The 15758-nt window shown below is 43.7% G+C and overlaps 3 protein-coding genes across 8 annotated transcripts in view; all 3 read left to right on the top strand.

Annotated features, from left to right (window-relative positions):
* LOC127563075 (zinc finger protein 260-like) overlaps positions 1-15758 on the top strand; it is a 298396-nt gene that overhangs the window by 49648 nt on the left and 232990 nt on the right. The window contains exons 2-5 of one of the 6 annotated variants that reach the window (XM_051999302.1): positions 1941-2029; positions 2362-2488; positions 3844-3939; positions 8507-11558. The exons of 3 other annotated variants lie outside the window; for them this stretch is intronic. In XM_051999302.1, coding sequence (XP_051855262.1) covers positions 1979-2029; positions 2362-2488; positions 3844-3939; positions 8507-10218 — 1986 coding nt within the window. In that variant the 5' untranslated portion in view covers positions 1941-1978 and the 3' untranslated portion in view covers positions 10219-11558. Of the gene's footprint in view, positions 1-1940; positions 2030-2361; positions 2489-3843; positions 3940-8506; positions 11559-15758 lie in introns of those variants that run through there. 2 more of the 6 variants (XM_051999296.1, XM_051999298.1) reach the window with 2 other exon arrangements.
* LOC127563083 (gastrula zinc finger protein XlCGF57.1-like) overlaps positions 1784-15758 on the top strand; it is a 67936-nt gene continuing 53961 nt past the window's right edge. Inside the window, exons 1-2 of the mRNA XM_051999311.1 lie at positions 1784-1873; positions 15066-15133. The gene's annotated coding sequence lies outside the window, so the exon portion shown is untranslated. The remainder of the gene's footprint in view (positions 1874-15065; positions 15134-15758) is intronic.
* The window catches only part of LOC127563073 (zinc finger protein 665-like), a 33631-nt gene continuing 32909 nt past the window's right edge, over positions 15037-15758 (top strand). The window contains exon 1 of the mRNA XM_051999294.1: positions 15037-15133. The gene's annotated coding sequence lies outside the window, so the exon portion shown is untranslated. The remainder of the gene's footprint in view (positions 15134-15758) is intronic.

Below are 15758 nucleotides of genomic sequence, written 5' to 3'. Positions count from 1 at the left end.
AGACAGTAGGGAAACTCTCAGTGATGTGAGAGACCCTTCAGTCCAGAGGGAATCTGACAATGTTTGGTTCTGCTCTCATCTCCCTTTGGGGGCGTCTCAACCTTCCTTAGAAGCCAGAAGGCATGACAACGCCTGTTGTACTTGAAGGAGAGATACTTGCAGTAAGGATTTATTTATGTAATAATAGCAAGGTACTTATATTTAGCACATGCTCAGTGTGCTATAGTGATGTAATCATATTAAAGTATTGAAGGCTGAGAGAATTTGAAATAAAGACTCCATATTTGACCATGGAGGTTCCTGCCTCATCATTCTGGAAAGTATATTTGGCACCTAAACGTGGTGCCCTAAAAAGTAGGGTACACAGCAGCTTGATGGACACAGATCAGTGGGGAAGTCCCAGTGACCCACTGGGTCCTTAGTGTAAAAATAGGCAAGTGGGAAGATTCAGTGAGGGCTAAAGTAGTCACTTTCGGTTTTTTCTGCCAAAATGGGGCAAATAATAACAAAAGAGCCTCCTTCCCGAGGGAAGTATGAAGACTTACCTCAATAAAGAAGCAAGGTTTGTTGGTAACTGCCAGTCAGATCAATGAGTTCTTAAATATAATAGCATGCACCTCTCCTTGGCTTTCTAAGAAGAAAATTAGAGCCAGAGATGTGGAAAATAGTAGAAGAACAACTAATTGGATGTTAACAAATATCACAGAAAAGGGGAGGCCAATTTCTTGGTCTGCCTTGTAGCATATCCAAGAGAGACATTATGCACCATGCAACTGCTCACTTAGACACAATGCACAAGCCAGTTTGTTCTCCAACTTGGTCCGGCTCTGTCTTCTCCCCAGTTCCTCCCCAGGTCTTCCCTAACCCCTATTTCTGAACCTTTTAATAGTCAAACCAGTCCACAAATCATTTTTGGATTAGTCTGTGACCTTTTCACAACAATGAGAGAAGGAACCTCGAACCCCCACCCCCACCCCCTTCCCGCAATGCCCAGGAGCCCCCAGAAAAGGCAGGAAAGCTGGGCATCAGAAACCGGGGGAAGACTGGGCTCTTGCACCCTGTCTATGGACGAGCACCCCACTCCCGTGGCCCGGCCCGGGGGGTGGACAGGAGAAATCTTGTGCCCAGGTTCAAGCAGGATTTCTTTTGGAACCCCAGAGGGGTTTCCTCCTGGCTGTCCCGAAATACGTCCCCAGGGGGCCCTTGAGCAGCCCCACTTCTTTTCCTATGTCCACCATGGACAGCGACACATCCTCTCTAGTAGGTCACCAAATACAATGGGGGCGGGGCAGAGCACCTAGACAAAGATCAAAGGAAAAGGATCAGGGGACTTGATGGCGGCACCAAGGGAGACCCGGTGCCATTTAAAGGGGGGGGGGCAGGGACTTTTCTCGATCCTGCTCCCGCTACAAATGATCCCCCAAAACTGAACCTGGGGGTGCAGGGACATTGTGCGGGTGGAGGCGGACGCTGAATCATCCAGTTATCTGTTACATCAGGAGCAGACAAAGCGGTCACTGCGGAGGAGAGAGCTAAGGGACCACAGAACGGGAGAAATCAAACTCCAGGAAAAGAACGGAGTCTGCGCAAGCTTTTGTCCAGAGCACAGACTCAAAACTTTGGAGCCTTTAAAGAAAGGGGTGGGAGGGGGAGTGAGGGTCGCAATGCTTCCTGGGCCTTGTAGTCTAAGTCAACAACTCCTATGCGCGCGCAGGACGGGACCTTCCTTTTCCGCACTCTATTTCCCAGAAGGCTTTGGGGACGGCCGGCCGGCGGTTCCATAGGCTATCCCGCTTGCCGCCTAGTTTAATGTATCATGGTAATGCTACTTCCGCCTTTCTGAACGCACCTCGCACTCCCTGACTCTGAGAAGGTGAAGCCGGCGTCCGGGAGCCGCAGCAGAGCCGGTCTGGCCCCCTCACAGCTTCTTCCTCCTCCAGCTCAGCCCTGTAAAGACCCTGCCCTTCCCCGGCAGCAGATGGAGGCCGAGGAGGGCCCGACTTCTGGCTGCCTCATGGCCGCCTTTCAGGTGAGTCCCAGCTCCTCCCGCCCCTTCTCTCCTCCCGCCGGGTCAGCAGGGACACAAAGGCCGAGGGAGGCTGGCCCCGGCCCTGGGCCCTCCCTCTGGGTCAGTAATGGAGAGGGATCAGTCCGGGCGCTAGGGGGCGCCATATCGGGACCGTGATCGCCAAGGTCAGTGTTGGGCTCATTCTCCCGGGAGGTTTGGGGCGTCAGGAGGAAAGGGCACAGGGCCCCGGGGGTTCTTGGCGAGGATTGTCGGGGGGAACCCGGCGTGTGCAGGCTCCTGTGCCCCCCCAAGTAGGAGAGCAGGACACCGAGGCCGGCTTGTGTCTGATCCAGGAGCCGGTGACCTTCCGGGACGTGGCCGTGGACTTCACCTGGGAGGAGTGGAGGGTCCTGGAGCCGGCGCAGAGGGCCCTGCACAGGGACGTGATGCTGGAGACCTTCCAGAACCTGGTCTCTGTGGGTAAGCGCGGCGTCCCCTTGGGAAGGGCGGAGCTGGGTTGGACATGGGGGTCCCAGTGTCTCCTCTACAGCCTGACCCGCAGTGAGGGAGAGCCAGGGACAGGCCTTCCTCCCCTAGCCCAGGATGCAGCTGCTGGCCTGCTTGTCCTTCCAAGCCTAACTCAGACCTTGACCGGTCCTCAGACAGATGTGGGATTTGGAAGTTCCCCCCAGTGCTGCCGGGGGAGTCTCTAAGGCCCCCCTGTCCTTTGTGGCTCTTACCATTGTTCCCCCTGAAATGGAGGGTCCAGGATGTCCTTGGGCACCTCCTGCCGGGCTTCTCCGCTGCCCCTCGCCAGGTCCTCTTCTCCCCTGTTCCTGTTGTTTGGGAATCCTCCTTATTTATGTTATGGGACCTGCTCGGTGCAGTAGGGAAACCTTAAGGTCCTCCTGGAGGTCGGGCACTCTGCTGAGAACTGGGCCCCCGAGGAAAGGCCCGGAACCTTCCTGCTCTCAGGGAGTCCCGGTCACATGGGAGGGACAAGATGCTTCGGGACAAAGAAGACGTGGCAGAGAGAACTGGGGATAATCCAGAGGAAAAGCCCCGGAGTTAAGGGAGAGTGGGACTGGCTTTGACAGGAGGTGGGATTTTGGCAGAGAAGAAAACCAGGAGACAGTGAGGGAGCCGAGAAGTGCAGAGGTGAGGGAGAGCCACTGAAAGGGCCATCTCTGATGGGCAGATGGGGCGTCTTGTTCTGGGAAGCACATGGAGGTCAGTGTCTGAAGTTCCCCTGATGGGCTTGTTCCTGAATCCTTGAAGACCTTGTGTGCCCTGCTCTCCATCCCCCGGTGCAGTTGTGGCTGGATACTGGAGTCAGGGCACAGCCAGGGGGAGCTGGGCCTTTGAGGGGCTTTGCAGCTTCCTCCAGGCAGCCCGGCCTGCCCACTCTCCCCATCTGCCCCCAGTGGAGCTCAGCCCTGGGACTGCAGAAATCCAGCCCTGAGTCCAGGGGGAGACCGGAGTCTGAGCATGGTGAGGGCTTCTGGGTCTCCTCCTTAAGGGCAGCACTGTTGCTTGTCTCAGAGCCTTGACAACTTGCGAGTCTTTTGTGAAGTATCTGGGAGTAATCTGAGCAGGAAAGTCCCAGTGGGAAAGGAATTGCTCTTGCCTGGATTGAAGATGCTCTTGTCTGAAGAGCTTGTCCCGCAGTGAGTGTGTCTGGGACAGACAGCACAGATGGGAGGGAAAGTGGACCTAGGGTTGGGGCCCCTGCTACCTAGGGAGACAGAGCTGAGAGCTTCAGAGCCCTCTGGGCATCCTCCCCACCTACTTGTCCCTGAGTAATTAAGTTCCGGATATTCTGTCCCTGTGTGCAGGGATTCCTGTTTCCAGTCTGGATGTGATCTCACTATTGGAGAAGCCAGAAGGAGCCTGGAGTCCTGAGAGCAGAGACTCCAGTGGGTCTCGTCAAGGTGAGTGAAAAGCAGGCAGATGCTGGGAGGTGGCCCCCTCTGCCTCATTGTCCTGTCCAATATGACGATGCCATCCTTGGATCCAAGCAGGAGAGCCTGCCTGCTTGTGTTTGCATTGTGGTAGCCGGCTGTCATGGCTCTCCTGTATTTGGTTTTATACGTTTGTTACTTTTGTGCATTTGACATTCTATTTCAGAGAAACCGTCATTTGCCTTTTTTAGAAATTTGGAGAGTTTAAACAGTTTTCTTAATGCCTCTTGCTCATTTATGTTTATTTATTTATTTAATTTAATATTTAATTTAAATTCATTAATTTATTAATTTAATTTATTTAATATTTAATTTAATTTGATGTTAATTTGGCCAGTCATATTAATACTTTCTCTAAAACATTAATCTTGTCTGTCATTCATAGCGTAAATCTCACTTACTCGTCGTGTATGCTCTCTTTAATGTGTTGCTGTAGCTCATTTGCTAATATTTAACATCTTTGTGCCAGCATTCATTAGGGACTCCAGTGTATCATGAGCTTTTTTTGTCTGCTTGGTTTTTAAAGGTAGATTTAGGTCATTTTCCCACCTTACGTAATGGAAGCAGTTATTCTTTGAATGTTGGGTAGAAATCCCTTGTAGGTTTATCTTCCCTAGAGTTTTTTCATTAGAAGTTCAAGCATAACTTACTTGATTTATTTTTTTGAGAATGAGTTATTTCAATTCTCTGTTGCTTGTTATTAAATTCTTTATTCCTTGGTTGACTATTATCTGTTTCAGTGAAATCATCATCCATTTTGTTGGCATATAATTGATCAAAACCTTCTTTTTGTTCATTCATTGTTATATCTGATTCCTTTTGACCCCATGGACCACAGAAAACTAGGTCCTTCTGTCCTCCACTATCCTCTACAAGTCTTTCTAAGTTTTTCTTTCTATGACACGATCTAATGATCTCATCTTCTCTTCATGTAGCCAGAGTATTTCATCTTCAGCTTCAGGATTTGCTCTTCCAATGGCTAAGTTATTATTTCTAATTAAACATTACCTTTGTTGCTTTCCTTTGGTTTTTTTTTTTTTTTTATTTCCTTAGTGATATATTTTCTTCCTTATATCTACCTATTGAATTCCCTTTTCACTCCCTTTTCTTTCTTCCCTTATGAACACAAAAACATTCTTCCTCTAACTTCTCTATGTCACATATATAACCTTCCCTATTATATTTGAAGACATTAAGGCTCTAAAGAGGCTTTAAAATCTTTTTTCTCTAGTAGAATATAATCATGTCATTATTATCTAGTCCCTTACTTTCGGCCCAGATGCATTTACTGTTCTCGATTTCTGTTGTCTCTTGTGATTGCATTTCATAATCTTAATTCGATTCTGATTTTAATCAGGAGTACTTAAAAATCCTTTGTTTCATTAGAGGTCCTTTTTTCCCCTGATGGATTTTATTTAACTTTGCAAAATAATGTTATTCTTAATTGTAAGCTAATGCCTTTTGGATTTGGGAATCCAGTTCCAAATTGGAGGAATTTTAAATTTCCCCCTCCTCCTAGTGATAGCTGCTGAGTCCTGTGTGGTACTAAGTCGCCTAGACTCTAGGCCTTCTCAAAGATAGCTTCAGAGTGCTTTTTATTGTCCATAGATGTACTGCTGTATTCTTTCCTTTACTTATGTTGAAGGTCCTAAAATCCCTGCATCTTTTAAAGATGAGCTGTTCTCTAGCCGTAGAATCTTTCCGCTCCCATTTTATAATCGGGGAAGAAGTTTCTTTACCTAAATGGAGAACTTGACAATTGTCTCTTACATTTCTTATGTATTTCAACCTATGGATTTAATATGTTGAGACCTCTTTCTTTTTTTTTTTTAATACTCACTTTTTATTTTCAAAATAAATGCAAATATAGTTTTCAACATTGACTCTTGCAAATCCTTGTGTTCCAAATTATTTTTCCTCCCTTCAGTCCACCCCCCTGCCCTACACAGCAAGTAATTCAATGTCTTAAACGTGTAATTCTTCTAAACATATTTCAGCATTTATCATGCTGCACAGAAATAATTAGATCAAAAGGAAAAAAAGTGATAGAAAAACAAGCAAGCAACCAACCAAAAAGGTGAAAATACTACGTCATAATCCACATTCAGTCCTCCCTAGGACAGGGAGAGTCCAGATTCCATTGCTGATCACTGTTACCTTCATGACTTTCAGTGACTCCATTAATCACTCCAGGTCTTAGTTTCTTCATCTATAAAATGGGTTGAAGGAATTGGCAAACCACTCCAGTGTCTTTGCCAAGAAAACTTCAGATGGGGTCAGGGAGAGCCAGAAGCACCTGAGAAACAAGTGAACCACCATCAAAATGTGGGGTTGCCTCAGTGGTCCCAGATCCTTTGTCACAGCATCTCTACCCTCATGGGGATGAACTGATGTACAGATTTTATATCTGCTCCTTTACAGAAGAAATTACACTGTTGCTTCATTCTGGCAATTGTAGACTACAGTGTCTGCTTCTCCACAAACCCACCAATAGTACTCACTGAATACCTCTCAGTGGATTTGATCAGTTGGAGCTTGTGTCTGAGAGCTTCTTTTTCATTTCAGTCATTACAATTATGAAGAATTTGAAGAGTTTTCCCATAGCTTTTGCTAATGTGTTTTGAGAGCATGATCATCTGCCTCCCCTCCAAAAAGAATCAGTTGTCCATCACTTGAGGAATTGTCAGTAGTCAGTTCTTGAATTATTTTTTTTCACAATTCTCCTGCATAGCTCTCATTTCTTTTCCCAGTATTTCTTCTAGCTTTCTTAATGAAGTTTAAAATCTGTTTTGAGATATTTCAAGAGAACCTTTTGAGTTTGAGACCAGCTCATCTTCCCCTTGGAAGCTTCCCATGTAGGCCCTTTGCCATTGCGATCCTCTTCTGGATTTGTGTGCTGGTCTTCTCTGTCACAGAGTACCTTTCTATGGTCAGGGTGTTTTTGTGCTTTTTTGATCATTTTTTTTAAAGTTGAGGTTTTCTCCTCAGGCCCAGAGGAGATGGTCCCAAGTTTTCTATGCAAGAGGAAAAGGGCCTCTCACTGACTTTCCATTCTGGGGCCTGCTGTTTTCCTTTCATGCTTGGTTGACGTAGGCAAGCGCTGTCTCTTTTGCTAGGGTTCCCAGCCTCACAATTTATCTTCTATGGTTGGGTTAGGTCTCACATTTGGAATCCTGAATCCCTGGCCCTCTGAGCCACAAGGGAGGGACCAATACTGTGCTTTGGCTAAAGTCTCCCACCAGTGCCTGTGCAGGGGTGCGTTTCCTCCCTACACCTCACCTGCTCCCCAAATGAGACAGTTCTTTCCTGTAGTCGTTCCAAAATATCTTAAGCTGGATAATTGTTTCCTTCTGAATGTTTGTGGGTGCTGTCACTCCAAAATCTGTTCCAAGGCTTGATGTACCATTGATTCCAAGGGAAATGGGAGAGCTGAGGCAATGTCCTAGCTTCTGTTGACCATATTTGCTCCACTGTCCTGCTGAGCTCTCTTTGAACTTTGTCTTTTATTTATATAATCATAATTTTTATTAGACTGCCATATGTATTTTAATTTGATTTATTGATAAAGTCTTTATGAAAAAGAAATATTATTTACTATATAGTGATGTCCTTAAGGAGTTTCTTAATTTTCACTATATCATATTTCTATTTTTTCATTTAAAAAATGTTTTTTTCCCCAGAAAAAATCTTATGGAAACCAAATTCATTTCCTACTATGTTATGCGTTCTTGATTGCTTTAAAAATAATTCTGTCAAAATCTTATTTTAGAATTAACTAGGTGGCACAGAGGATAGAGTACCAGGCTTGAAATCAGGAAGACTCATGCTCCCGAGTTCAAATCTGTACTCACAATAGCTGTGTGATCCTGGGCAAGTCACTTAGTCCTGTTTTCCTCAGTTTCCTTATCTGTAAAATGAGCTGGAGAAGGAAATGGAAAACCTCAAAAGGGGTCATGAAAAGTTGGAAATAGGTGAAAAGCCTGAATGACAACAAAATCTCATTATAGATTGATGGTACAAAGTTTGAATGAATTGAATTTTATATTGACCACCTCCCTCCCCAACTTGGTAATCAGTAAACTTCATTAAAAATAAAGTTTCCTAAAAATCTAGTGGTCACATGTTTTTTCATAAGTTTTTAGAAAACCAGATGCTCGGTCTTCGGGTGTATACCTTTTGTTTGCATGAATTCCAAGTGGATTGACTTTGTGGTTGGATAATTCTCTGAGCTGGACTTTGAGCTTTCCTACTCTTCTGTTATAGAAGATATTTGTTTTTAATTTAGTATGTGACATCATCATGTAAGTACCTTCACTGCCTTGGAATGGCACGTATTTTGTTCAGGGCCCCTTAGTTCCCTATAATATTTCTTACAAGTCTTTCCTTGGACTTGTTCCTGAAAACATCCTGTTATCCGTGATGAAGAGTGATCATTATTCTTGTCTGGAGAGATGGAAATGAACATTTCTTATAGGGGAGACTGTTTTGTCTCAACACAGCAAAGGATGGCTGCTGACGTTTGATTGGTTTCTTTCAGATTCCTTTAGCGAAGACACTGGACTTCAAGCCAAGAACTTAAACATGGTGCAGAGCATTTGCCTGGGGACATCCTCTGAGAAGAGGGTCCCAATGGGCATGGCCTGGCATTGCCACGTGAATGAAGCCAGGGAATATGATATGAATTTAGAGAAAGAGAAGAGCCCATCCAGAGAAGGGACTATTCCCAGAACGATTTTGAGCAATGGGAATGTGCCTCAGTGTATGGCAGTTGGGAAGAACTTCAGCCTTGGACCAGTCTTTGTTGGAACTATGGAGAAAAGTCTGGATAAATATAAGACAGTTGTAAAGAGCTTGAGGGGTTTTTCCAGTCTAATTACTTATAACACAATTTCTTTAGAGAAGAACTTTTCTAAGTATGTCAAAGGCAAGAAACCTTTCAGGTATCGCTCAGGATTATTTAAGTTTCATAGAATAGATGCTAGAGAAAATCTACATGAACAGAGTGAATGTGGAACAGTATTTAGAAGATCAGATCTTAATGAAAATCCCAGAAGTCCCATAGAAGACAGTCATAAATATAACAAATGTGGAAAAGACTATTTGAAAAAAGGAAGCTTGACTGAACTTAAGATAAATCATGCTGAATTGAAACCCTTTAAATGTGATGAATGTGGTAAACCTTTTGGTAGGAGGGAAAACCTGATTGCACATAAGAGAACTCATACTGGAGAGAAACCTTTTATTTGTAATGAATGTGGAAAAAGCTTCAGCCATAGGGGAAACCTGATTGCTCATCATAAAATTCATACAGGGGAGAAATCTTTTGCATGTAATGAATGTGGAAAAAGCTTCATTAATAGGGCTAATCTTATTTCTCATCAGAGAACTCATACAGGAGAGAAACCTTTTGCTTGCCATGAATGTATGAAAAGCTTTAGTCACAGGGGAACTCTTGTTATCCATCTCCGAACTCATACCAAAGAGAAACCCTTTGAATGTAATGAGTGTGGAAAAGCATTCCGCTTTAGGGGAACCCTTATTGGACACCAGAGAACTCATACTGGAGAGAAACCATTTGTATGTAAGGAATGTGGGAAAGGCTTTAGCCGGAGTGACCATCTCACTTGTCATCAGAGAGTTCATACTGGAGAGAAACTCTTTATATGTAATGAGTGTGGGAAAGACTTTTCCAAGAGAGCAAGTCTTATTAAACATCAGCAAAGTCATACAGGAGAAAAACTCTTTGAATGTAGTGAATGTGGAGAAGTCTTCACCCGAATGGCAAACCTTTTTACTCATCAGAGCACTCACACGGGAGAGAAACCTTTTGAATGTAACATATGTGGGCAGGCCTTCACCACCATGACATACCTCGTTGATCATCAAAGAATTCATATTGGAGAGAAACGCTTTGTTTGTAATGAATGTGGGAAAGCCTTCAGCCAGAGAGGATACCTCATTTGTCATCAAGGAGTTCATACTGGAGAGAAACCCTTTGAATGTAATGAATGTGGAAAAGCCTTCAGTCGGAGGGTATATCTTATTGTACATCACAGAACTCACACTGGAGAGAAACCATTTGTATGTAAGGAATGTGGGAAAGGCTTTAGCCGGAGGGACCATCTCACTTGTCATCAGAGAGTTCATACTGGAGAGAAACCCTTTCAATGTAATGAGTGTGGGAAAGGCTTTTCCCAGAGAGCAAGTCTTATTAAACATCAGCAAAGTCATACAGCAGAAAAACTTTGACTGTAACGAATATAATGAATGTGGAAAAGCATTTACCCGGAGGACAAACCTTATTACTCATCAAAGAACTCATACTGGAGAGAAACCCTTTATATGTAATGAATGTGGGAAATCTTTCAGCTACCAGGTAGCACTCCGTTATCATCAAAGAATTCATCATGGAGAGAAACCCTTTGAATGTCAGGAGGGTGGGAAAGCTTTTAGGCGCAAAGCAAACCTCATCTTCCACCAGAAAACCCATATAAAAGAGAAACCCTTTGCATGTAATGAATGTGGGAAAGACTTTAGTAGGAGTTCTAGCCTTATTACTCGTCAGAAAATTCATAGTGGAAAGAAACAGAATTTGTTGAACTAGACTTCACATAGGAACTACCCCTTTACTGCCACTAGAGAATTCATATGATTCTGGCAACTCGATAGGAGAAATATCAGTCCTTTCTAAAGTAATTCATTATGCTTCTTTTTGGTTAACATGTCACCTGCATTTCTCAACCTGTGTCTTTTCCATCCCCTCCAAATCCAATACATGAAAAAACTGACATTGTATGTCCTATTGCACACTGGACAGTCCACCATATTTGTAAAGAAGTGGTGATGGAGTACTATGGTCTTTCCTCGGAAATTGATTTTGGTTTTTATGTCTTTAGTCTCTTTTCTAATATATTGATTTATCTGATTTTCAATATTTTCTCCATTGTGCTTGTTTTCTTAGTTTTCAGTTTTAAAAAATATTGTATTCATTAAATTTTTTTTTATATTTTATTAGTATCCAGTTTTTGAGAAATTATCCTTTGTATGCCTGCTTTAGTGTGTACGCCAGAAATTTTGGAATATTGACTCACTTTTACTATTGTCTTTGAAGCTGTTCCTATTTCTACAAACTGCCCCTTGACTGACATATTTGGCATTTCACTATTTCAGTTTCCATTTTGATTTGATTATTATTTAACTTATATTTTCACCTGTGAAGGAAGGGATTAGCATTTCTGATAAAAATTTTCCTTACAATATCTCAGTTTTAAGGCATATTCTGTTTTTGTAAAGATGCCATTTAGTGGTTAGAAATATTGCACATTCATGTATACATGAATACAATACACATATATACATTTGATATACATATGGAAGGTACAAATTTTTTAGTTCTAAATTCTCCTTTTGCTTAATTCTGTAGTTTATTTTTTTTAACCTTCCTGTCAATTTGTTCAATTCTTAGAGGAAAATTAATATCCTACCATTTATTTTGTTCCTATCTGTGTCTTGCCATTCCGTTAATTTTTCTCTTTGTTACATATGTTTAATAAAAACATTTACTTTTTTTTTTTTGTTTATAGTTCTAAGCATATTGACATTTCCTTATTTATCTCTTGGGATTGTGAATTTGTATTTTTACTTAATGTAGCAGCATGATTGCCTATTGAATTCACTTAATATAAAATACCTTTTAGTCTAACCTCATTTTATTTCTGTGTGGAACAAACCTGCTGGATTATGGAAGTTTGTTTTCTTAGCTGTTCTGACTTTTTCATTTTGTTGAATTTAGTTTAGTCTTGTCCTACCCACATACAAATCGGGGCCACTAATCTATACATAATGATCCATGTGGAATGCCTACTGACCTAGTTTTAAAATGTAATGTTATCTATGTTATGTTTTTTATTTGTATTGCTATATTTTCCCAATTGTGTTTTTTTTAAAATAACTTTTTATTGACAGAACCCATGCCAGGGTAATTTTTTACAGCATCATCCCTTGCACTCACTTCTGTTCTGATTTTTCCCCTCCCTTCCTCCACCCCCTCCCCCAGATGGCAAGCAGTTCTTTACATGTTAAATAGGTTACAGTATATCCTAGATATATGTGTGCAGAACCGAACAGTTTTCTTGTTGCACGGGAGAATTGGATTCAGAAGGTAAAAATAACTTGGGAAGAAAAACAAAAATGCAAGCAGTTTATATTCATTTCCCAGTGTTCTTTCTTTGGGTGTAGCTGCTTCTGTCCATCCTTGATCAATTAGAACTGAATTAGCTCTCTTTATCGAAGAGATCCACTTCCATCAGAATATATCCTCAAACAGTATCATTGTTGACAAATATAATGATCTCCTGGTTCTGCTCATCTTACTTAGTATCAGTTCATGTAAGTCTCGCCAGTCCTCTCTGTATTCATCCCGCTGGTCATTCCTTACAGAACAATAATATTCCATAATGTTCATATACCACAATTTACTCGACCATTCTCCAATGGATGGGCACCCATTCATTTTCCAGCTTCTAGCCACTACAAACGGCTGCCACAAACATTTTGGCACATACAGGTCCCTTTCCCTTCTTTAGTATCTCTTTGGGGTATAAGCCCAATAGGAACACTGCTGGATCAAAGGCCCAATTGTGTTTTAATCTAGTTTGAGCTGCATGATGGAGTGTTATGGATTGGATGTCTGATATCTCCGGTTTAGTCCATTGACATACAAATTTATGTGTTAGGTTTTTAAAATCCTCCTCTTAAGTCAGTAGTTTATGCCAAGGATTAATTTTTATTAAACCATTTAGATGCTATTGTATTCTTTCTTTCCATTCTTCTTATTCCCATTGATCTATCCTTCTGTAGGCTTGTGGGTTTAGTTATTTTACTGGGGGGTTTTCCTTCCTTTTTTCATTCATATACCTATTTCTTCCCCTTTTTTGTCCTGTCTCTTTCCTATCTGAAGTTGACTAGATAAAAACCTCTCTTCCCCAGATCCTCACCTTAAGTTTGCTTTTTGTGCACTTTTTAAAAATAAATTTTTCTTTGCTTTGATCGCTTCATTAATTTTCTTGCCTTCCTGTTTCTTTTAAAAACTTATTGTGTAATATATAGATTATATGGTATACATACTTACTTTTATATATTTGCTTTTAAGTACTTACATGTATGTAGCCATTCACATGTATACATACACATATACTTTTTAAAACCTGTAGTCTCTTAAAGTTATTTTCTGAAAATGAGACCTTTTTAAAGTGACTTTGATATTATTTGTTAAGGACCTTGCCTAAGTGTGAAGGGGCAGGTTGATTCTCTAGAATCTGAATCGTAATACATCTGAAGAAATTGCAAGGAAGTCTTTAGTGACCCAGATGTTGCTTCTGGATTTCAAATGAAATAAATTAGAGGCAAGAGGGAAGAGAGAGGTCAGAGAATGCAACTGTCTCTCAGTCCCCTGGTATTATTATCATCCCCTCACATGAAAAGATCTATTCTTCTGGTCAGAATCACATCTCTAGCAGCCACTAGCAGGTTGCTCCTGTAACAAAGGTGTAGAGGGCCACAGACAGTGGGGAAATTCTCAGTGAGGTGGGAGATCCTTCAGCCCAGAGGGAATCTGCTGATATTGTCTGGTTCTGCTCTTATCTCCCTTTGGGAGATTGTAACAAACTGTTCTACTTGAAGCAGAGATACTGGCAGTAAAGATGCATTTACATAATAATAGCAAGGTGCTTATAATTAAGTGCTTATAATGATAACATAGGAGGTGGGCAAAACTGCTGCATGGCCAGTGCTGATGGTGTCACTGCCCTTCCCACTTTTCCTCCTCCCTCCACCCACAAAGGCTAAATAGAGGGACAGGGTCAGGAGATGGGGAATGCCCTAAAGGCCCTTGCTCTGGTGTGAGGAACTGAGCTGTGCAGCTCTTACAGTCTTTAGAGGTACCAGCTGGCCCAGTCACTAGCCAAAGATTAAGGCAGACATTTATAAGTCTGGTGTAAGAGGATCAATAGCAGCTGAAGTCAGTGCTGCCCCTTTGAGATGGACATTTGAAGGTGAAACAGGAATTCTTACTCCTTTTGTAGTTAAAAAAAAAAATCCCCATGAACCTATGGGGAAGAGCCATCTTACAACAGTTAGGATTACAAATAAGTACTTCAGCTTTTTAGGCAGGGCTGCTGTTAAAGGCATCCTCGCACTCTCATCTGTTCCCATTCAATGGAAAATTGATACACCCATGTGGGTAGAACAGTGGCCCTTAGCGAGCATTAGAAACCAGGGGAAGACTCGGCTCTTGCACCCTGTTCAAGGAGAAGCACCCCATTGAACCTCCCTCCTCCGGGACTAGGAGACGGAGAACCATTGCGCCACAGGGTTCAAGTGAGAGTTCTTCCTGAGTCCCTGAAGGATTTCTGGAACAAGTCCCCAAGCCTCCCTTAAGTAAGCCCCACCTCTTTCCCTATGTCTACCATGGACAGCGATTCATGCTCTCTAGGTCACCAAATAAAACGGGGGCGGGGGCAGCGGCCCTAGAAAAAGCTCAAGGAGAAAGATCAGGGGATCTTGATGGGTGGCAGCAAGGGAGACCCGGTGCCATTTACAGAGTTGGGGTGCAGGAACTCTCCTCGGTCCTGCTCCCGGTGCAAATGATCTCCCCAAAGGAACCTGAGGTTGCACTCAGGAGCGGGACACTGAATCATCCAATTATCTGTTACATAAGGAACAGACAAAAGCAGTCACTGCGGAGGAGAGACTAAGGACCACAGAACGGGGTTAGTAGGTGAAATCAAACTCCAGGAGAAGAACGGAATCTCCACAAGCCTTTGTCAGTGTGCAGACTCAAAGCTTTGGGGCGGTTTTTAAAAAGGGGAGGGGGGGGGAGTATCGCGATGTCTCCTGGGAGCTGTAGTCTTAAGTCAACAACTCTTATGCGCGCGCAGGACGGAACCTTCCTTTTCCGCACTCTATTTCCCAGAAGGCTTTGGGGACGGCCGGTCTGCGGTTCCATAGGCTATCACGCTTGCCGCCTAGTTTAATGTATCATGGTAATGCTACTTCCGCTTTTCTGAACGCACCTCTGACTCCCTGACCCGGAGAAGGTAAAGCCAGCGTCGAACCGGCTCCTCGCTCCCGGTTCCCTGCTTCCTGTTCCGTCGGAGGCACCAAGGTGAGCTTGGGGGACAGTTTGAGTGAGCTCGTGCGGCACCTGCTCCTGCTCTCCCCGCCCTCCTTTTCCCCACCTTAGGTTCGCTTATCTAGCTGTTTAGGTCGGGAGGACGGGATACCGCGCACGCGCTTCTTCAATTTCGCCCACTCACCACCTAGTTCCTGGTGCCCCCATATTATTTGCGTAATTGCGCACGCGCAGATTCGGTTGTCTGTGTGAGCCACAGCCAGGAGGGTGTACTGGCTTCAGTCGTGACAGTGCGCACGCGCAACACCGGCTCCACCTATTGCAGCCATAGGTAGAGTGAGGGCAGGCAAGCCCCAGACCTAACTGCGCCCCGAATTGTGTCCACTGCTGAGCCCTAGTCCTGGGACCCTGCGTGTGGCTGAGTTGCTGTTCACGTGTGTGCTCGCAGTGGATGTGCATAAGCTCCTGAGAGTGCGCCCGTGCAGGCGTTTGTAGGGTGCCTGTGAGTGTGTGCGGCCCCTCATCCCCCGCAGCCTCCCCGCCCCCCCTCGGCTCTTGCCTTCACCCCTTTCGGGAACCCCCCTCTCCTCGCCCCCGTCCCCTCCCCCACGGAGCTTTTGTCTCCTACCTCAGGTCCCCCCACCCCCTCCTTCCCCCG

This window comes from Antechinus flavipes, chromosome 4 (genome assembly GCF_016432865.1).
Source record: "Antechinus flavipes isolate AdamAnt ecotype Samford, QLD, Australia chromosome 4, AdamAnt_v2, whole genome shotgun sequence".
NCBI classification, from domain to species: Eukaryota; Metazoa; Chordata; class Mammalia; order Dasyuromorphia; family Dasyuridae; genus Antechinus; species Antechinus flavipes.
Note: the sequence above shows the minus strand (reverse complement) of the source record. Positions and strands in the feature narration are given on the sequence as shown.